This window comes from Hemitrygon akajei, chromosome 14 (genome assembly GCF_048418815.1).
Source record: "Hemitrygon akajei chromosome 14, sHemAka1.3, whole genome shotgun sequence".
Lineage (NCBI taxonomy): Eukaryota > Metazoa > Chordata > Chondrichthyes > Myliobatiformes > Dasyatidae > Hemitrygon > Hemitrygon akajei.
In genome coordinates, this window is record NC_133137.1 from 29,611,826 (window position 1) to 29,635,938 (window position 24,113).

General features: G+C 42.1%; 1 protein-coding gene across 5 annotated transcripts in view; it reads right to left on the reverse strand.

Annotated features, from left to right (window-relative positions):
• The window catches only part of ttc28 (tetratricopeptide repeat domain 28), an 891,459-nt gene that overhangs the window by 40,808 nt on the left and 826,538 nt on the right, over positions 1–24,113 (reverse strand). For all 5 annotated transcript variants that reach the window (XM_073065729.1, XM_073065727.1, XM_073065728.1 and 2 more), the window contains 4 exons: positions 23,368–24,088; positions 15,843–15,967; positions 12,542–12,773; positions 1,423–1,499 (listed from right to left, as the gene is read on the reverse strand). In XM_073065729.1, coding sequence (XP_072921830.1) covers positions 1,423–1,499; positions 12,542–12,773; positions 15,843–15,967; positions 23,368–24,088 — 1,155 coding nt within the window. The remainder of the gene's footprint in view (positions 1–1,422; positions 1,500–12,541; positions 12,774–15,842; positions 15,968–23,367; positions 24,089–24,113) is intronic.

Here is a 24,113-nt window from a genome sequence, read left to right on the forward strand (position 1 = left end):
AAGCTAGGGTTAAATTGAGGGTTGCTGGGCAGCACAGCTCAAAGGGCCAGAAGGGTCTATTCCGCGCTGTATGTCAATAAATAAATAAATACTGATATTGCCAGATAGTAATAGCTCTTTAGAAGGAAAAGGAACACAGTTGTCTTAGTTACTGATCTTCGTTAATTGTTTATTATTATATATGCCATGTTTACCCTGCTTTACAAACTAAATGGAAAATAAAAGTTATTTGTCTTAAAAGTCAGTGTTTTTAAAAAGTTGGAGCCCATTTTCATCTACGTCAAAAACAAAATCGGTACAGGTTTTACGTAAATTAAGCATGTAATTCTCACAGCAAAAGGCCTAAATTCTTAGCTCAGTCTGAGCATCTGCAGATTATGGGTCACGCATCATTAAACAAGACCTGCTCATTACAGTGATGGATTCAACAGTTTACTCGCTTAGCTATTCTGTTGAAAAAGACTGCTCATCTTGCAATGTTACATTGTTCGGAGGTCAGAGTTTCTGGCACTTTGCCATCAGCTCATGTGACTGCTCCTGGTTAGCCCTCATGTTCATCATTTTTTTTGAAAAAAGTCCTAGCGTTATTATGCTTCCTGTGTGTAGAACATTACACATTTCTTTAAATAGGACAACCATGAGTTTTTAATAACTTTACATAAAGAACCATGAGTTTTTAACTGCTCACTGTTGGCGTCTGTGCCATTTTGGAGCTGGCCCATCACTGTTCCAGTCTCTCTTTAAGCTGTCATGACCTTGCCATTGTTTGCAAGGCCAGCGACAATTGAATGCGGCCTGGTGACACAAACTCACCTCTGCGTTTGCTAAGAATCAAGCGCTGTCTCTGGGATTTGTACCCAGGTCTCCTGGGCAGCGTGCTGCAGTCTAATACCAGAACTAACAGGCTGGTTAGGTTTGCCTTGAACCTTTCCACCAAGGCCATCACTTTTGTTTGATACACTTTACAGCTTCCCAGCAAATGATCTACCCATAGACATTCTTTGGTAAAATAACTTGAGAATAATAATCAATCCAATAGCCATTTAATCTGTTGTTTCACTCCCTACTTAAGGAGGAAGTGTGGGGGGGGGGGTTCAATGCTTCTGTTGCTGCTTGTATGATGGGAGGGGTACTTTAGGGTTCTGATGTTTCTGTCATTCATTCAATTGGGTTTCTTGTTTGGTGGATGTCCGTGAAGAGTAAGAATTTCAGGTTGTATACTGTATATATTCTCTGATACTAATTTGAATTATTTGAAGCTTAAATTAATTATACTGTGTATTTAATTAGAAGAATATCAGCAGTACTTCAAAGCTCATCTCTCTGTCCTGTAGAACTGAAATGACTTGACATGAAGCACAGTATCCTGACCTACTTCAGTGGCGAAGAATGAACTCAGGAAAGTCCAGAGTTTGTACTCACCCGATTAATGAGCTGTTCTCCTGTCTCCGAAGCTGAGATAAGTTTGCAGAGAGCCTGGAGTGCGGCATGGGGCAACCCTTTAACACAAGAAACAGCGTCACAAGGAATGCAGCATCAAAGTACAATCGTATATAAATACAAGTGACATAATGGAATAAACCAAACAAAAAGAGATATTTAAAGAACACAATATTAAACACCAAGTTGCACAACATTAAAGTAATATTCAAACCTTCATAGTGAAAGTATTTTAAGTACTTCATCCCACATATGCCACAATATTTTATGTCACATTAAAGCATTCACTTATTTGCAGTGAAAAAAAATAACCAGGAGCAAAAATACCAGAGCCACACTGTCTTTAGGCTATTAATTGACTTTCCCTCAAACAAAACCAGGGTTTTGATCTCCAGTCTGAGTAGCAATTAACCTTCAAATGAACTCACTCTATGTTAAATTAATATTAATTAGACATCACAGCCTCAAAGGTGCACATGCTTACACTTTAGAAGCAGAATATACAGTGAAATTATTCCTGGTACAATATTTGCATTCTTAAAAGCACTAGATGTTGTGGAGACACAAGCAGCACCAGAGGAGGTTTGCTTGTATCTACTCAGCTACACAGATGATACACAAATACAGTCAGAAGCACAGTGACATGTACAGGCACCATAAAGTCACGTAGATCACATTTCTTCCCCATTCTGATGTTTGGTCTGAACAACAAGTGAACCTCTTGACCATCTCTACATTCTTTTGAGATGCATTGTATTGCTGCCAAGTGATTGGTTGATTAGATATCTGCATTATCCTTGTATACAAGGTATGCCGGTGTACCTAATAAAGTGGCCACTAGGTCACAGAGAGAGAGGGAGAGGGAGAGGGAGAGAGAGAGGGAGAGAGAGAGAGAGAGAGAGAGAGAGATAGAGAGAGACAGAGAGAGAGAGAATGTGTGTGTGTGTGTATAGATATATATACACACACACACACACACACACACACACACACACACACACACACACACACACACACACACACACACACACACACACACACACACACACACACACACACACACACACACACACACACAGTGATACAGTGCAGAACTGGCCCAAGAAGGTGCACTGCCCAGTAACCCACCTAATCAGAGGACGATTTACAAAAAGCAATTAACCTGCAAACCCGTAAGTCTTTGGAAAGTTGGAGGAAATTGCAGCATCTATTAGGAAACCCACACGCTTACAGGATGGGGCATATAAACTTCTAACAGATGGTGTCTGATTTTAACTCTGATGCCCCAAGCTATAATCGAGTCTCACTGCTTGAGCATATAGACATTAAGGAAGAGGACGTGCTGGAGCTCTTGGAAAGCATCAAGTTGGATAAGTCACCGGGACCAGACGAGATGTACACCAGGTGAGGGAGGAGATTGCTGAGCCCCAGGCGAGGGAGGAGATTGCTGAGCCTCAGGCAATGATCTTTGCATCATCAATGGGGACAGGAGAGGATCTGGAGGATTGGAGGGTTGCAGATGTTCAAGTCAAGTCAAATCACTTTTTATTGTCTTTTCGACCATAACTGTTGGTACAGTACACAGTAAAAATGAGACAAAATTTTTCAGGACCATGGTGCTACATGAAACAGTACAAAAACTACAGTGACCAACGTGAAAACAACATAGAAAAAAAGAAACTACACTAAACTACAGACCTATCCAGGACTGCATAAAGTGCACAAAACAGTGCAGGCATTACAATAAATAACAGACAAGACAATGGGCACAGTAGAGGGCAGTAAGTTGGTGTCAGTCCATTCTCTGGGTATTGAGGAGTCTGATAGCTTGGGGGAAGAAACGGTTACATAGTCTGGTCATGAGAGCCCAAATACTCCGGTGCCTTTTCCCAGATGGCAGGATGGAGAAGAGTTTGTATGAGGGGTGCGTGGGGTCCTTCATAATGCTGTTTGCCTTGCGGATGCAGCGTGTAGTGTAAATATCCAGAATAGTGGGAAGAGAGACCCCGATGATCTTCTCAGCTGACCTCTCTATCCGCTGCAGGGTCTTGCGATCCGAGGTGGTGCAATTTCCGAACCAGGCAGTGATGCAGCTGCTCAGGATGCTCTCAATACAACCTCTGTAGAATGTGGTGAGGATGGGGTGGTGAGAGATGGACTTTCCTCAGCCTTCACAGAAAGTAGAGATGCTGTTGGGTTTTCTTTGCTATGGAGCTGGTGTTGAGGGATTAAGTGAGATTCTCCGCCAGGTGAACACCAAGAAATTTGGTGCTCTTAACAATCTCTACCGAGGAGCCGTCGATGTTCAGCGGGGAGTGTCGCTCCATGCCTTCCTGAAGTCAACAACTGTTGAATAAGGGAAATGTTGTTTCCTTATTCAAGAAAGGGAGTAGAGATAGCCCAGGAAATTATAGACCAGTGAGTCTTACTTCAGTGGTTGGTAAGTTCATGGAGAAGATCCTGTGAGGCAGGATTTATGAACATTTGGAGAAGCATAATATGATTAGGAATAGTCAGCATGGTTTTGTCAAAGGCAGGTCGTGCCTTACGAGCCTGATAGAATTTTTGAGGGTGTGACTAAACACATTAATGAAGGTAGAGTAGTAGATGTAGTGTACGTGGATTTCAGCAAGGCATTTGATAAGATACCCCATGCAAGACTTATTGAGAAAGTAAGGAGGAATGGGATCCAAGGGGACAATGCTTTGTGGATCCAGAATTGGCTTGCTCACAGAAGGCAAAGAGTGGTTGTAGATGGGTCATATTCTGCATGGAGGTCGGTGGCCAGTAGTGCGTGTCAGGGATCTGTTCTAGGACATCTACTCTTCGTGATGTTTATTAATGATCTGGATGGAGGGATGGGTTAGTAAACTTGCTGATGATACAAAGGTTGGGAGTGTTGTGGATAGTGTGAAGTGCTGTCAGCAGTAACAGCAGAACATCAATAGGATGCAAAACTGGGCTGAGAGTTGACAGATGTTCAACCCAGATAAGAGTGAGGTGGTTCACTTTGGTAGGTGAAATATGATGGCAGAATATAGTATTAATGCTAAGACTCTTAGCAGTGTGGAGGATCAGAGGGATCTTGAGGTCCAAGTCCATAGGACACTCAAAGCTGCTGCGCATGTTGACTCTGTGGTTAAGAAGGCATATGGTGCATTGGCCTTCATCAACTGTGGAATTGAGTTTAAGAGCCAAGACATAATGTTACAGCTTATGGGACCCTGGTCAGACCCCACTTGGAGTACTGTGCTCAGTTCTGATCACCTCACTACAGGAACTATAGTGAAAACTATAGAAAGGGTGCAGAGGCAATTTACAAGGATGTTGTTTGGATTGGGGAGCATTCCCTATGAGAACAGGTTGAGTGAACTCAGCCTTTTTTCCTTGGAGTGACAGAGGATGAGAGGCGACCTGATAGAGGTGTATAAGGTGATGAGAGGCATTGATCGTGTGGATAATCAGAGGCTTTTTCCCAGGGCTGAAATGGCTAGCATGAGAGGGCACAGTTTTAAGGTGCTTGGAAGTAGGTAAAGAGGAAATGTCAGGGGTAAGTTTTTTACGTAGTGAGTGGTGAGTGCATGGAATAGGCTGCCAGCGATGGTGGTGGAGGTGGATACAATAGGGTCTTTTTAAAGACTCCTGGATAGGTACATGGAGCTTAGAAAATAGAGGGCTATGGATAACCCTAGGTAGTTTCTAAAGACAGTACATGTTCAGCACAGTATTGTGGGCCTAAGGGCCCGTATTGTGCTGTAGGTTTTCTATGCTTTCTATGTAACTGCTGTGCTACTGTGACACCTCCTCCTCCTTTTTATATCTATATATACTGTATATCTGTATTTATAAATATATTTATTTATCTATTCTCTCTCTCTCTCTCTCTATATATATATACATACATACACATAATATATATACATGTCTGGGAGAAAAATGGACAAAGCTATTAAATTGGGAATGGCCAGGCCATGCTAGTACAGTCACTGCAGAGAGTCACGGCCAAGGCTGGAAAGTAGTTTATATATACACACACTGTTTAGGGCATTTACACTTGCTTGCTGGCCTTGAATCTAAAGAGTGGGTGCAGGCATTTCCTACCACACTAAGTGCCAGGATTTTTGGGATTTCCCTGAATGTGTGCACAAACCTGCAGCTCCCTACCAAAGAGTCTCTGACTGTTCCAGTGACGCCCTCACTCATGACCCTGCTGTAGGAAGAGCATCTCCATTCATTGAGATGGGAAGGGAACTTTGAGAAGCTTGATTATCTTACATTTTTTAATCATTCTTTTAGGTTAGTTAAATATTTTAACTGGTTGTATGTATTGATGTTAATTTTAAAAATTAAAATAGTTTTTTTAATTTAATTGAAAGATTTTACATAGTTTCTAAATGATTTTACTAGTCAGAATCATTCAGCAGTTTTGACACCACTGATGAGACAGCCAAGTTAATCTGACTCTCTCCCCAGATGCAGAAGGCCCTATCACAGAACATGCCTTATTCCCTGTGCACAAGTTCTGGCTGTAAGTAAATATAAGTGTTATTTATTTATTTAGTTATTGATTGATTGAGATACGATCAATTTGAGCAGCGCCATATCCCCCCAGCAATCCCCTAACTTAATTCTAGCCTAATCACAGGACAATTTAAGATGACTAATTAACCTACCAATCGGTACGTCTGTGGACTGTGGGAGGAAACCAGAGCACCCGGAGGAAACCCACGCAGTCACAGGGAGAACATACATAATCCTTAGAGGCACAGTCAGAAAATGAACCCGGGTCAGCTGTACTGCAAAGCATTGTGCTAACCTCTATGCTACAGTACCAAAAAATATGAGATAAACAGAAGTTCAATGTACTTCAAAATATGGTTTCCTGAAGGAGGATCTCGACCTGCAATGTTGACTGTTTATTCATCTCCATAGATGCTGCCTGACCTGCTGAGTTCCTCCAGCATTTTGTGTGTATTGTTTTTTTTTTGGGGGGGGAGTGTTATAGTTTTCAATGTCTCACCAGAAGTTAGGGAAGTAGAGGAATCTGAAGAACTAAAAGGAAAGGCCAACATCTAGATGCACTGGGAAACGGGCATCTGAAAGCAGGAATTCCTGGGACTGAGAACAGAGCAAAGAATTCTGCAAACTGGATACCACAAGGTGCTGGGAAACTTCAAAGCTGTGATCAATTCAGACAAGCTGCTAAGCAAGAAAGGAGACAAGAAGGTGGGAGAAAAGTAGCAGAATTTAAGATGCCTCTGGAAATTGGTTAGTTGACTGGCATGTTGCATGAGAAAATACAGATTCAATATTTACATAAAACAATTTTGGCAAAAAAAAGATGGGTTAAAATTCTATAGCATATAGAAACACTTTAGAATGACAGAAAAATTTTCCTCTGGGGAGACACAGAAACTATTTTCCTCTGCACTCTTTGCTCTGGTCTCAGTCCCAGGAATTCCATTCCTCAGATGCCTTTTCCCCAAGGTCTGTCAGATGTTGGCCCCTTTCTTTTCAGTTCCTCAGATCTTCCTCCACTTTCCTAACTTCTGGTGATTCATTGAAAACTTTGCCCCCTTGATCATGCACAGAGCAAGTCATTATCTCCATTCAGCCTTGGGGATATGGCTGGGTGATACAAATCCTCAGTGTCTTCAGCTGTACTATACACGGCAACTGCATTCTTTTCAGGAATTGCATGAGAGGACCAAATGTACAATTATTGTCTACTGTGACAGTGGGATCTCAAAAACGGGCTGCTTCAATGGGACCATTGTGTCCACAGGTGGGACTTCCACTAGTGGTGGTGGGTTAGAATTGAGCACCCTGCTTCTTCCATAGGATTTAAGACATCCTAGTATCAGAGGTGGCCACCTGGTTGAAATACTCCTACCTAACCTCACTCAAAAATTAAACTGGAAAGCTTCACCTTCAACATCAGAGGTATCTGGTCAACTGGATAAGATTTCACGTTTAACATCGGTGGATTCCTCCCTAACAGTGGTCAGTTAAATCCATCTCTTTATCTCTGTTTAAGTTTGCTGAAGTGCTTCTATTAAGGGCAGCTTTTTGCTGTTTCTGTAGCATGTACATACTCCAGTGGTGCACCAATGATGCAGGAAATGCATGGCACACCAATTAACACCTCAGCTGCAGACCCAGTGGCTTCCACTTGTACAGTCCTCACACATATAGCAGCCAGAGATATGAATTTCGCTTTATTCACTTGTGCACTGGAGGAAATGTTAATTGCATTTTGTGATCAATTTTGCATTTCAATTCAAATAGTGGAGAGCCGAAAAAGCAAGCACAAGAAGACTAAATTTCAAGGCACAAGGTTAGACCTGGTAAAGAGCAGTGTAGCTGAACAACGTTGAAGGAATAGGGTTATACTTTCAGGAAAAATGACATGACAGCCTGTAGAAATGTATGGAAGAGAACAAAATATGTATGAGAAAGATGTAGAAGCAAGTGACATTATAAACACAGTAATATATCTAAAGATGGCGGCAATAGAAACAGCAGAATGCAGATATAGTGACAAATTACTGTGTAAGGAAACACAACATCACGTACATTAACACAGTGACATGGCAAAACAGCACATAAAGCAACAATTCCTAGGAATATGGCAAAAAAATAAAAAAAGCAGAAAGAATAATATATATGAACATGATGGTGTAAATAAAGAACGACCTTAGAAACAGAGCAACATGTACATAAAGATATATAAGAACAGTCTGCTTGCTCTTATCATTCATTTTTTGTTACATCAGCTTGCTTTCCCTCTCCCTTGGGGTATGGAAGAGATACTTCTGTCTCTCACAGTCTTATTTGGCTAGAAGAGTGATAGTTCGATCTCCAGACTATTCAATAACTGTCAGCCCTGCTACACTGGCAAGACACAGCAGATAAAAGGAACACCTCGAACATAAAATCTTATGTACCCAGCTGATGTTTCTCTTTGCACAAGTGTTAGAAATTAAAAGGTTTAAAAAAGGCAATCTCCTTAAAAGTTTTATGCCTATATATGTTAAAAACAATGGATTTTTGCAGAATGTTCTCCAAAAGATATTAATAATGAAGTATTCTGTACTATTGACAGAGATCTCCACACACATCTCATTACTTGCTATACTGTGACCTCCAAGGAATCCTCCACTGATGTAAATTTAAAGCTGCATGTATTCTTTTCAAACTAAAGCATATTTTGAAAGCAAACGCAATGAGAGGAAGCAACTGTCAGGAATGTCGCGGCACAAGACAGCTCGATGCATTTATAAATGTATAATACCTCTGGGAGCATAATAACTTCACCAACTATCACAAAGGTTGGGATTTATTTTAACATATTATAATTAAAATTAAGTAATTCCATCACAGAGCTCATTGGGAGCTGATATATACTAGATCAGTCACAACTATACGCCATCCTACAGAGAGACTCCAGATCGCTATATGTTACCTGCTGTTTCTCAATTAAGGCCCCTCTGCAAAAACCCAATAATGTGGCTTTATGATCATATTCAGATACTGTAATACACACAACGATGTTGCTTCCATCGCTGTAGGGTTTGCTAGAGTAATGTGAATTTGACGTGACACCTCGCCACCAGTGACTAAAATTTTAGAACATAAGCTCCTCTGATGAGTTGGCTTAGTAAACTAGTGCAGAGCTTAAGGTATAAATACTTGCAAGGCCTCAGCTTTGATCATTGGTCTTTACTAAGTTAACTTGATTTCGCCAAGGATTTGAGAAGCATTACCATTTATCCTGAGCAGTCTTGCCCCAGTGAAGGGAAATAGCTTATTTCTTAAGAGCTAAGTACGTGGATACCCAATTGGTGACAAATGCAGCTTCCCAGAGAGACCCGAACCCCTCCTCCCCACCGATGAGTTCACTGACTGGCCCTGAATGTAAAGATTACTGCTGAAGAATGAGGTCCCACTTGATGACTGCAAAGCAACACTCCACCAAGAACTTGACAACTTCCAGGAAGTTGGAGAGAAGAGAAAAATTGCTGGAAGAAGGAAGTCAAAGGGATACCTATGCAATACTGACAAATTTTGCTTCCAGAATTAGCATGGAGGGAGGCTTTCTGAATTTACCAATGCTATCACCCCCCCCCCCAATTGTATAAACTACCAAGACAGGAATAAACTTTCTCTGTAGCCAAGGGTTATTACACACTTTGCTTGGGGTTTCTTAGATATCTCAGGTTGTCATAAGAGGGGAAGTGGCACAAAAATAGGCCACTTTTTCACAGTAGCACTGTAGCGGGTGGCAGGGTGGAGATATGTCTCTACCCAAGGAGCTGTATGGCGTTCCTTCCCTCCACTGGCCTGCGGGCCACCCTTGGGTAAGATGTAGCACTGGCTTAGCCTCTCCCGATCAGGGTCATGTGAAGCCAAGGTGGTGGATACTCTAGTGAACAACTGGAGCACATCACAAGTCCTGGTTATTGACGCCAGGCAGACAATCTCTGAAGAGTATTGACAATGGCTGAGATCACCTGCCTTGTAAAGACACTGCCCAGAAGGAGGCAATGACAAACCACTTCACTAGAATGATTTCCCAGGAACAATCATGGTCATGGAAAGAGAAAAGAATAACAATAATGCAAAGCCAGATGGAAAGACCATGATCGCCCATGTCATAACGATGATGATGACTGTGAGATGTTTGACATGTCACTTACTTCAGTGCTAAACTGTTAGATGCAGGACCCAAAGAAACCCAAAGAAATGCGACTCTAATTTAATACCTGGTGTCAGAGCTGCATTTTGGAGAGGAAACTTAAGTGAGGAACAGTGGTTAGCATAAAGGGTTTTGCAGTTTCTCTGTGGGAAGCAGCACACATTCTTTTCTCTTGGCTACAAATCAGAAACAAGCTTTCTGCCGTCAGGAGGAAGGTGGAGATAGAAAGATTTATGCCCTCTGTCACTCATCAATCACTGGGAGGTCTTTCCAATTGCTGCACCAGTTCATATTCAACCCAGATCAACAGATATAGTTTGCCCCCTCTAAAATTAGGTATTTTGGGGCAGCCTCAATAATGCTTGGGAACTGATTTTGGGTTAGATCAGGTACACGTTCTGCTAAAAAAATTATATTTGGATAAAATTAGGTGGTGCTCTCCCAGATGGAATGATTTGCTCCATATTATCTCTGTTCTTGAACATTATTTGTTGGTTTATGCTTAAAAAGATCAACAGTTTAGTTGAGATTATTTTATGTATGCCAATTATCAGGTTAGGTCAAAGAGGTACAAAAATGGTAAGCCTTTGGGCTCAGGTTGAGTACAGCTTCGTCATGGTCACGGTTACCTTTTAGTTTCATACACAGCAGATCATTAATCTCTACTTACCTGTTGGTTCTCCATTCATTATCATCACAAAACATATACTAATAACTTACACTTCGTAGGGAACTCCCAGAAAGGGCCTGAATGAGATGTTCTTCTGGGAAGGGGTCCCACCAAAGGAGGACATCAAAAGTATCCAACCTATACAATGGTGCTTGAAAGATAATTGTACAAGAAGCTTTCCTCTTTATCGGCCCCACACTATGCCTCATCTTCAAGTGTTTGTTGGTAACACTAGTCACTTAAGGATGCTTTGCTCACTTATATCAATTTTGTGCAACTTAAATTACTGAAATTTATTACGCAAAGTATAAATAATTTGTACTGTATAACCACTGCCCTTTATCTTATATTGTTTTAAAAAGCCAGATATTTGAAATAGGTTAACAAATTCAAGATTATTTATGTCACTCTTCAGCACACAAGTGCAAAGGAGAACTGAATGATTGTTGCTCCAGTTCTGAAGCACATTAAAAAACACAATATATATTAATAACTTGCATTGCATGGGGAACTCCCAGGAAGGGTTTGAATGAGATGTTCTTCTGGAAAGGGGTCCCATGAAAGGGGGGGGGTACGTCAAAAGTATATAGTGGGTCCTCCATATCCGCAGGGGTTTGGTTCTGGGACACCCCCCCCCCCCCGCCCCCGTGGATACCAAATTCCGCAAATACTCAAGTCCTGTATATAAAATGGTGTAGTATTTGCATATAACCTACACACATCCTCCCGTATACTTTAAATCATCTCTAGATTACTTATAATTCCTAATACAATGTAAATGCTATGTAAATAGTTGTTAAACAGTATTGTTTAGGGAATAATGACAAGAAAAAGTCTGTACATGTTCAGTACAGATGCAACCATCATAGCTCTTCTGGGAATGCTGATGCCACCTCGGCATCAGCCGATCCTGATTCTCCAGTGATCTTTAAGTTCTTGAGAGTGTAGCGCTTTACATAGCTAGCCAGCCATCCCTTACTAGCCTTAAATTCCTTTCTCTCACTCACAACACAAGTAGCGAATGAACGAGACGCGAGGTGAACAATGCTCAAACAATGAGTAATACTTATAATCATCTCTAGACTACAGTACTTTATGCTCCCTCTTAGCCTTTGAGGACTTGCTTTGACCACTTAATCGTTTTTTAGGAGCCATTTTTTCACAGAAACAAAGAGTGCACACAAGTAGCGACCGAACGAGACGCGAAGTGAACAATGCTCAAACAACGAAAGCTGGAGAGAGAACTTTCGGGGGGTTTTTTCGATACCGATCCGCGGTTGGTTGAATCCGCAGATGTGGAACCCGTGGATACGGAGGGCCGACTGTATATTAATATGTATATTTATTGATTGATTGAGATACCATATGGAATTGGTGCTTCCAGTCCTTCGAGCTGCATTGTCCAGCAACCCCCAATTTAATCCTTGCCTGATCACGAGACAATTCACAAAGACCGATTAACCCATCAATCGGTACGTCTTTGGACTGTGGGAGGAAACTGCAGCATACGGAGGAAATCCACACAGTCACGGGGAGAATGTGTACAGAGTCCTTACAGAGAGCGGTGGGAAAAAGCATAAAGGTCACAATAAAAAAAATAAAGAATTCCCCGCAAATATCAGTATAAAAGCAATCCTGTGAAACACAATGATAGCACTGCAGATGTGGACTGCAGCTGAAATGGAAAGAAGAACAACATTTAAGATGAAATGCCATTGTGCAATGCTACTTACCTAGAAGTGACTGGAGCGTGGTGCTACACTGCTGAAGCCGATCTCCGGGATCAGAGACTGGAAAGAAGACAGCTGCAGGAAGCCCGCTGGCTGGAGGATCAAGCCGGAATCCTACTGCAGTGAGAAGCGATTGCCAACCTGGCACACCGCCCACTTTGTTCTCCACACTGTGCTGGGAGGTGTACATGGAGTTCCGCTGGCCGTTCTGTATCCGCTGGAGTGACTTCTCCACCTAAGATAAATAAAATTACAATTGATTTTCCATTTCACAAATGAGTCCAGCCTATTACTTATGGCCAGAAATCCAATAATACAAAGACCCTGTTTTAAAATTGTTCTGTGGAATAATATTTTATATTAAGTGGGCCAATTAATGCATCACAGTCCAGATCACATGGTGTTAAAATTTGCACTTTAATATCGCATGGTATAATTCCAATGCAAATTTATATTTTAAATTATTTTAAGTTTGTGCAGTAACACCCTACTGCCAACAGAAGCAACTAGACATAAATAGATTAAGCTAAAACTGAAGTGGTCACTAATTTCCTTTGTCTACTCCATGCCAAAATTCAAATAACAGATTTCAGAACCAAGACTGAATTGTTTCCTGTCTGGTTCTGTGGCTCCTGAGGTAGCTAATGAGACCGATATGGAAATCATAGGCTTCTCCACCGATGGGACAGACTCTGACTGACTGGTTGGTCAGCTAAGTGTTCGATTGGGCAGGTGGATGGCCAATGGTGCAGGTCAGTGGCCGACGGACAAGGTCAATGGCGCAGGTGAGCGTCTGGTTTATCTGCTGTAATCAGGTTTGTTGCTTCAATAGAAACGGAGACTCTACCAACAGTTCACAAGATGAAAAAAATAATTATATGTTGTTTACTTGCAGTATGATAACTGGATATTGTACAAATTATACCCAAGTGCAAACAATAATTTAAAATTATGGTTTCCTTATTTCTTCATTAAACATGATTTCATAACTGTAAGCATTTTCCATCAGCTTCAGGTCTAGGTAGAATATCACCATTTATTACAATCATGCTAACAATAATTAGAATGATTTAACAATCTATCAGCTTCAATTATGCCACTCTATCTTACTGTAGATCCTTTTAATTTCCTTCTTTTAAATATGACAACAACTTGTACCTGCAATTGAACAATTCTGCATGATTTACAACTGTTTATAGGGCATAGGACACAGAAGAGAGACTTGTTGGAGGTGATGGTTAAAGACAAGGGCAAAATGTGGTGGAGGCCAATATAATAGAGGGTATTCAAGAGGTCCGGATGGTGGGGGTGGAGATAAGTCTCTATCAAAGGAGGTCTAAGACACTCCTTCGCTCTGCTAGCCTGCAGGTCACCCTTGGGCACGGTGCTTAGCCCCCGATTAGGGTCACGTGAAGCCATGGGAGCAGGAGGTGGATGGTCGTATGAACAGCTGGTGCATATCACAAGTCCTGGTTATGTGACCACTGATGCCAGGCAGACAATCTCGGAGGAGTATTGATAATGGCTGGGGTCACCCGTCTTGTAAAGACACTGCCCAGAAGGCGGCAAAGGCAGACCACTTCTGTAGAAAAATTTGCCAAGAACAATTGTGATCAAAGACCACGATCACCCACGTCATATGATACAGCACATCGTGACGATGATGGTGATTCAAGAGGCTCTAAGATACGCCCATGAATGTGCAGGAAATGGAAGGATAAGGACCTTGTGTAGGCAGGAAGGATCAGCTTTGTTGGGCACTAATTTAATTAGTTTGACACACCATTGGGAGCCGAAGGATCTGTTCCTGCACAGTACTGGTCTATGTTTTACGCCCCTCATCAGCACTACCAGCCACACATTCAAGTAAATTCTTGCTGAGTGCATTAGCAGGACTGGGAACCCTGGAATGAGTTCAAATTTATTGTCATTTAACAAAATACGTGTGTACCCCAAAATGAGATAATATTTCTCTGGACCAGGGCATAAAGCACAGTAATACACATAACACACAATAACTTAGGAAAGTAAGAATTAAATCTACAAATGAATAACGTGTAGATAAACAAAATCAAATATTACACGTATAGTACAAATTATCCGGTGACACTTTGAATGCGATGCTTTGGGGAGTTCAGAAGCTTAATGGTCTGAGGGAAGTTGCTTTAGCAGGAAACTGCATTTTATACTCAAACAATTACTGGAAGCCCAGCACTCGTGCTTAATTTATGTTGGAGTTTATGCCCCCTCTTCGGCAGACATGTTTCATAGGGAATCAGGGAACATTACGGTCAGTGAGTAGTCATGGAAATGGGTTTAAAAGCTGTGATTATTTCGTCATAGATTCAGGAACCATTACACACACGTATCCCTTGCTGATCGTCCACAGAAAGCACTTTAGAGTTATAGAGCTGTATAAGGTAGAAACAGGTTCGTCGCCCTACAAGTCGAAGCTGACCAGCACGCCTACCCATTAATCCCACTTTGCTGCAGGAATTTCCTATCACTCTATCCCTGCTGATTCAAGTTGTCATCCAGATACCTCTTAAGTACTTTTGTTCATTTTTTCACCACCTCTGGCAGCTCATTCCAGATACCAACTACATTTTGTGTGAACAAGTTACTCCTCAGATCCCCTTCATTTGCTGGAAGAAGCAGAGAGCATTGGCTAATTTCAAATTAATTTTTCCAGGTGACTGAGGAATTAATGCTTATGAGTAGAATAGTTTCCTGCTTTTTTTTTTAGCATAGTGGTTAGTGCAACACTACAGTGCCAGCAACATGGGGTTCAAATCGCACTGTTGCCTGTAAGGAGTTTGTACATTCTCCCCATGACTGCTTGGGTTTCCTCCAGGTGCTCCAGTTTCCTCCCACAATCTAAAGACATACTGGCTGGTAGGTTGATTGGTCATTGTAAATTGTCCTGTGATTAGGCTAGGATTAAATGGGGATATTGCTGGGCGGAGCAGGTTGAAGGACTGGAAGGGCCTATTCCATGCTGTATCTCAATAATTAAATAAGTAAATAAATTGGTAATTGTAAACTAATTTGTGATTAGACTTGGATTAAATTGGGGGATTGCTGGACGCTGTGCTTAAAGGGCCATAAGGTCCTATTCCATGCTGTATCTCATTAAAATTAAAAAAAATAAAACCGAATAGCTTTTTCTCATGGACAACATTTAAACATCTGCAGCAATACTGTTACTAGGTTTCACAGAAAGCCCTCCTTTCCTACTGCTCCCACCCAACCTCCTCCCCACCACCCTCACACACAGAGCAGTTCGCAGATTAAAACAACACACCAGGTGCAGCAGGACACGCAAGGCGTCTCGGGCACGATCAGGATGCTGAAGGATTTCAGACAGAGCCTGACCAATGAGAGATGAGGGACTATTCAATTTAACATCATTTCCAATCAGCGTGAATCCTGCAAAAAAAAAGGGCAGCTTTTAAACAAACAGATATAATACTATTAATACACAGCCAAGTAAGTTCTGACATTAGTAATTAGGCTACAAGTAAAATAAATGGAAAATCAATGCATACTGTGATTGCATCACACAAGTCAACTCTAAATCATGAATAACCAATCCCTGAAATACAGATAATTAATAATAACTGTAATTATTGTAATCCAAAAATAAACTACAACAGTAATTTCTGCATGACAGTGACATTTCTAAATGGACATTGATCCCATGAACACTAACTACCTCACTACTTTTTTATTTCTATTTTTGCACTACTTATTTAACTATTTAATATACATATATATATACTTACTGTAGTTCACCTTTCCTTTCTCTATTATTCTGTATTTCAACGTACTGCTGCCACAAAAACAACAAATGTCATGATGCCTGCCAGTGATATTAAATCTGATTCTGATTCTATGCTATAGTTAGTCACCACATAAAATAGAAATCTTTGCATCAGTTCTCAGGCTGTATGTAAAATGAGTATAATCCTTTCTTCACCAGGAATAGATTCCTTCTTCTTCAGCCCTTTACCTTTCCCACTTATCACCTCCCAGCTTCTCACTTCATTCCCTCTCCCTCACCCACCTACCTTCCCCCATCACCTGACTTCACTTATCACCTGACGAAGGGTCTCGGCCCGAAACGTCGACGGTGCTTCTTCCTATAGATGCTGCCTGGCCTGCTGCGTTCCACCAGCATTTTGTGTGTGTCACTTATCACCTTCTAGTTTGTACTCCTTCCCCTCCACACCACCTTCTAATTCTGGCTTCTTTCCCATTCCTTTCCAGTCTTGATGAAGGGTCTCAGTGTTGTGTGTTTAATATTTCAACAATATTTGAGTAATCCTATATACATTGATTAAACATTCTTGTTCATTTAAATAATTAATTACAGGTTATTGTAATTGGGTTTGGGTTGTTGGGTTTGGAGGCTTGCGTGCCTCAATGACCCAGAGAGCTATACAGTATTGTTTGGGTCAAGGCTTTATGCTTTGGCTCTTGGTAGGGCCACCTATGCAAACATGTCAAATCGGTCCATCGGTCTTCCAGGTTTGGGGGTTCAGCTCAGGGCTAACAACCCTGAGTGGCAAAACCCCCAAACCTGGAAACAACAATGAAGAATCCTTCTAGATCTGAGTGTGACTGTATTCCTGAGTCTCCACCCAGGTCTTGCATGACTGACAGTAGTGAAAACCAAGATGAAGCTACTGACATGATGAAGGAAGCCCTGAACACTGCCAGGACTTTCATTGCTGCCCTAAACGCCAGTGGCATAACGGGCAGTAAGTAAATTTGAAGTTACAAAACACAACGCTCGGCCTGAAAAGTCAACTGTTCATTACTATCCATAGGTGCTGCCTGAGATCCCCCAGCATTTTGTGTGTGTTACTCTGGATTTCCAACATCTGCAGAATCTCTTGTGTTTGTGATTTAATCCATGGTTACATTTCATATACAACTTGTCTTGCAATCTCTGTATAAAAATAACCAGAATCCTTCCATATCATGAAGGTGTGGAAATCATGGTTACATGGTAGCACCATCTCACTTCTGAGAGAAAATATTACTCAAGCTCGACTTCAGACACTCAACTACAATTCTAGGATGCCACACTAGTGCGGTGCTGATGGGAGTGTCACTCTGCCAGAGATGCTGCATTTTGGATAATTGCTCAACTACACCATGGCCTACGCTTTGAGATGGACATGAAAGGTTCCATGTGGAAAAGAGCAGAGGTACGATCTCCCGGGTCTGAGGCAATTGTTAGCATTCACTCAGCAGCACTGTTCCATCATTATCCAGTTATATTTTTTGTGGGAACTCACCATGCTGCAACTGTTGTGTTTTCTACAACAGTGCTTATTTAATATTTAATTGCCACTAAAACCAGTTTGTGTTGCCTTGAAGTTGTAAAAGGTGCTATTAAATACACATCATTCTTTCTCTATTTAGAAGCCATGTAGTGCCTAATTACTGAATTATAGATAATGAACGTCTATTGGCCTGAAGTTTTGCTGGCAATTACATTCTTCGCAGGAAGAATGGTGTGGGCTGGGTATGGAGCAATGAGGATATTTTTGAGGTTGGGTGTATGGGAATACTCATTTCCAAACATCCCTTGTATTTTTTTGTGCATGTGTCTGCGGTGGTTCAGAAAGAATCGATATCATCATGCATGAGTAGAGATTTAGAGATGTTTGGCTGCTTTGCAAGCTGGATTCTGCCAATTGCAGAGGGACGGCGTGTAATAGCTGAATTCAGGCTGTGACAGGGGAAATCTGTTACGATGTAGATGATAGCTTGGGTACAGTCCCCCAGTATTCCTGGGGCAAGAAGATGATGAAGTGGGGAAAGTTTTAAGATGGAACTGTAAGGAGGAATGTCCCTGCTCTTCTTGCTTCCCAAACAGGACTGTAAAGGGAATCACTGCGTCCATTTCTCTCCTTCAATGTTTCCTGAATCCTAGCTATTATTTTAGTTCAAAAATAAAATGACTGTTGTATTGAAGACAAGCCACTTCATATTACATAACCTAAAAATCTACCAGTGTCCTACATACAATTGAACATCCCTTGACTTGCTTTTGTTAGAACTAGAAGTGGATTTGTTGAAAACAGGTTATTTAATTGTTAATCAGGTCTTTTTAAATCTTTGCTATTCCAAAAACAGCACCTCATTTAATTCAACTTTGAGGGCAACGTAGATTTGGATCACCAAGTTATCCCCGACCAATGGTTGTGAGTAAAATAGAAAATTTCAGTACTAGCAATTATTACTGTTTTTGCATGAAAGATAAGCAGGGGTGAAGCTATCTTCAACCTAGTTCTGAAACAATATTCTGATGGAATAGTAGCTTCAATTACGCATTCAGTTAATTTAAAGGAAAAGCAGAAATATCCAACAACTGACTTCCAATTCATGTTATTGTTATTAATATATTTCAGAACTATTCTCTTCTGAGGCAATTCCTGCCTGCCCATTACCTACAATATACACCCAGTAGTCAGTTCCTTAAGGTTGTCTTAGCCAGGGGTGGAGGGGTGGTTATGAGGATGAGCTCCCACTATCTATTAAATGCTCCCAATGGCATATGTCTCGAATGGCCTCTGACAACCAAGTCCAGCTCCTGGCCTTCATGTGTACCTTAGTCACTAAGCTCGACAGAACCGTTTCTACGGACAGGAGAAGGGGCAAAGGCAAGTTACTGGTGCCAGTTGTTTCGGGCAGATGGGGCTCATTAGTTGTGGTTGGCAGCTCGTCTAGGAGAAGGAAAGCTCTGATCTCAAACCCCTGCTGCCTTGTGGCTACACCCACTCATGGGGAAGGTTTCAGGAGTAAACCCCGAGGAAAAAATCCAGAGCTGGAGTTCAACGCTGATCGGCAACCCCTGCAATGCCGCTGGTGCCAAGCTGTATCGGTCTGTGCCGTTCCTTTGGTTTTATCAGCTGTGTGGAAAGGGGGCAGCCTGCCACATGACCAACAGCTTGCTGTCCACACCATAGTGCCATGACTTGTGTACTGGCTTGCGTATCATGCAGACAGCTACAATGCAACATCCATGCATCCTGGATCTAATAAGGTGGCCACTGAGGGTATGCTCATGGTCTTCTGCTACTATGGTCTATCCACTTCAATGTTTAACGTGTTGTGTGTTCAGAGATGTGCTTCTGAACACCACTTTTGTAATGTGAGGTTATCTGAGTTAATGTGACCTTCCCGTCAGCGTGAACCAGTCTTGCCATTCTCCTCTGTTCTTTCTCATTAACAAGGCATTTTTGCCCACAGAATTTCCACTCACTGGATTTTTTTTGTTTTTCACACGATTTTCTGTAAACTCTAGAGACTGTTACGTGTAAAAATCCCAGGCAATCAGCAGTTTCTGAGATACTACACCACTCTGTCTGTCACCAACAATCATTCTAAGGTCAAAGTCACTTAAATTACATTTCTTCCTCTTTCTGATGTTTGGTCTGAACAACTGAACCCCTTAGAACATAAGAACATAAGAAATAGGAGCAGGAGTCGGCCATCTGGCCCGTCAAGCCTGCTCCGCCATTCAATAAGATCATGGCAGATCTGGCCATGGACTCATCTCCACCTACCTGCCTTTTCCCCATAACCCTTATCTCCCCTGCTATGTAAAATTCTATCCAACCTTGTCTTAAATATATTTACTGAGGTCGCCTCCACTGCTTCATTGGGCAGAGAATTCCACACATCCACTGCTCTTTGGGAAAAGCAGTTCCTCCTCATCTCCTTCCTAAACCTACTCCCGTGCATCTTGAGGTCACGTCTGCCTTGACAATGTCTTCATGCTTTGATGCATTGAGCTGCTGCCATGTGATTGGCTGATTAGATATTTGCATCACCAAGCAGGTGTAGTAACAAAGTGACTACTGAATCCAATATCCATCACTTTTGATGAAGATCCAGATTGTTGGCTTCATTCTTTTTCCCCCCCACTGTTAATAAACTTGATCTACCAGCAACAAAAATAAACAGATGGATATCTCCTTTTGCCTTGATCAGTGGAATCTCAAGTCTTTTCATAGTGGTGAGCATATTTCTCCCCACTTCCCCCCACCCACCCCACCTCCACTGCTCAGCTGCTAATGGAAAGTGATGGATAACCAAGGCTCCACTAGGACAAGGAACACACTAATTTGCTTAGGAGGAGCAATGGGACCTCGCTTCCATCATTCCCCCCTACTGGCGAAATCTTTTCTATCAGCCATTAAAGGACTTGAAAAGGAAATAGTTCATAAGGAGACCAATTTCCGCCTGAACACTGGAACTCTATTCAATTCCTCTCTTCAGTTGCTCCCTGCTGTAAAGTCATAGGAGATCCCTAACTGGTTATAAAAAAATACTAGAATTTGGACAATGGGATTGGGAATTTATTTTTACTGTCCACTTGGTGTCCATTAGGTGATCTCAACAAATTCTGAATTTAATACAATCACCTGAAATTTAATTGTAGATCTGGGGCTTCAACAAAACCTACCAACGCTCTGTAGGAAATCAGTTTAACCTGCTGTTTCCACTGAGGTTAGGTGGGGACCTCAACTAGAGGTCATGGGTTAAGGGTGAAAGGTGACATGTTTAATGGGAGCATGAGGGGAACCTTCTTTACTCAGAGGGTGGTGAGAGTGTGGAACAAGCTGTCAACGCAAGTGGTGCATGCGAGCTTGATTTCAATGTTTAAGAGAAGTTTGCATAAGTACCATATACAGAAGGGGTATGGAGGGCTGTGGTCCCAGTGCAGGTCGATGGGACAGAGCAGTTTAAATGGTTTCTGCAGGGACTAAATGGGCCAACAGGGCTGTTTCTGTGCTGCACTTTTCTAAGACACTATGACTCTTGAACAATATTATGCCAATTTTTGGCAGTTTTAGTGCCCATCTGAAAATTCTGCTGGAGGTTTTCAACCTCTCAAGCCACACTACCTTTGAGCATAAAACTCTCCCAAATGAAATTAGATTGTTAACCTTACGTCTGAAAAATTACAGTTCTTATTTATTCACAAAACAACCCAATTTTACAGTTTCCTCTCCTGAGCTTTAAAGGGCCAACACTCAAACAGCATTCTTTGTCTTCACTGAGTCCTGAGATGGTCTACGCCTCTAACAAAGGATCATTCTCCTTACTTGCTTAGTTCATGGAGGACAGGATCACAGTCAGACTCACTTCCATGCCCCAGAATCACTGGAGGCTGCTGCCACTGATTTTTGACATACCGCAGGGTTTGCCACTCACTGTTACATGAGCAAGATCAGTAAAACTCCACACTCAGGAAGAAGAAAGCTCATCTATTTCTCTGCTAATCTCGAAGGACAGGTACTCACATACATTCCAAGCTTCCCCAAATGTCAATCTTTGACAATGCTCAGATCCTTAGGAACCTTCCTAGTATGGCTTGGTATAACAACTGCTCTGCATGTGACTGTAAGAAATTGTGGAGAGTTGTGGGCACAGCTCAGCACATCACAGGGAACAATCTCCCCTTTATGGACTCTGTCCACCTGCCTCAGTAGAGTAGCCAGAATAATTAATGTCCCCACCCACCCTGGACATTCTCTCTTCTTCCCTCTTCTATCAGGCATAAGACACAAAAGCCTGAAAACCCTCACCAGGATCAAGGTCAGCTTCTACATCACTGTTATCAGACTCTCAAACAGATCTCTTGTATGATAAGATAGACTCCTGGGCTCACAGTCTACCTCATCATGATCGTGCACTTTATAGTTTACCCACACTTGTTTTTCAGTAGCTTTTGCACTTTATTCTTCATTATTATTGTTTTACCTTGTCTAACTCAAAGAACTGTGTGATGATTTGATCTGTATGAACAGTATGCAAGACAAGCTTTTCACCGTATCTTGGTACGTGTGACAATAATACACCAATACCAATAATAACTGCTCACTATACACTGTATGCTCGTCCCACACTCCATACAAAGAACCACTCTGTCTAAGTTCTCCTGTCACTCATTCTAGTCCTCATTTCTTCATTGGCAACTCATTGTATGGTCGATGGCTTAAGGCAGGGGATCTCAATCTGGGGTCCACAGACCCCTTGCTTAATGGCGTTGCTCCATGGCATAAAAAAGGTTGCGGAACCTCTGCTGCAAAGGATATAAGTATTGGGCCACGAGCTTAAACGGGAAGAACCTGCAGCGTGCCAACAGGGATTGCCACAAAGAAACCAACATTATCGGTGCAGCACTCCACAAGTAATCTCAACAACAACACCATTCTGTCAGCCTCACAACTGATGTTGTCTATCAAACATGCTGGAAATATGAAAGAAAAACAAAATTTGCTGCAAACAATCAGAAAGTTATGCAGCATCTGTGGAAAGAGAAACACAAAGTCAACATTTTAGGTCAATGGTCCACCATCAGTTCTGAACAGTCCTCAACCTGAAATGTTAACTCGATTTATCTTTTCAAAAATACTGCCTGTTTAATAGATTACGACCGTTTCTCTTTTCACAGATATGGCCTGTTTCACGGATAATGTTTCATAGATACTGTTTGTTTCTCTTTTCACAGATACTGCCTGCTTCACAGACACTGCCTGTTTAATAGATACTGACTGTCTCAGATATGGCCTGTTTCACAGATTCTGTTTGTTGCTCTTTTCACAGATACTGCCCAAGTTGCCGAGCATTTCCAGCATTTTGTCTCTATTTCACAAGTGAAGTTCACTGTCGTTTTTCCAATGACCACCAGGTGACTCACACCAAGGCAGGGACCACACTCTAAGCCCTGTCTTTTAAGACTCCCCCTACTCCCAGACCCTTTCAATCTTTCATGCTTTGAGGCTTGGTAGATCTGAACAAACCTGCCCAGTTTGAAGGATGCGCAAATTGCTTGCTGCTCTGGACAATCTTCATGGCTTCTCCAAGAGCTGCGCTGGATTTCATTCCGTTGAGCAGAGAGGAGTAGAAGGTGTGCACAAACATCTTGGATGCAGCCACGGGCACGGGCCAAAGCGAAACCAAGACACACTGCGCCCCGGCGGCTAGAAAAGCTCGTGTCAGACCAATGATGCCGTCTGCTGTAACTTTATTGTTAGACTCCTGGTAGGAGCCAAGAACGACGAGCTTAACTGGGAGGTGCAAGTCCAATATATCAGCAGCTGTCAATAAAAACTCTTGCAGGGGGGGACTGTCAGTTATGCTCTCCACATCACTCGCATCATCTGGCACCCTCAGCGATTCCGGAATGGTGTAACTGTTTCCCAAGGAACTCTTCCCACTGATGGTGCTTCCCTCATTGTTCGGTGTCAGGACCAGGGCCGCCAGTTTCCAGGAGATGTGGGTGGCGAAATGGATGCACTCGGCCTGACTGAGCACGCTCATCACTCTCTCCTTGGTAGCGGCACTGTTAACCAGGGGCTGGCAGCCAAGCAGCTCAGAAACCATGTAGGCCTCCTCCTCAGCCGAGGGCATTGGTCCCCAGAGCCAGCGGTCCATAACGGCTGATGGGAGTTTGGGATTACCTATCACCGCTGCCATTGAGGTGGAAGAGCTGCAGAGAGAGGTGCTCTTCCGAAGGTGGGACTGTACAACACAAAACACAAACACG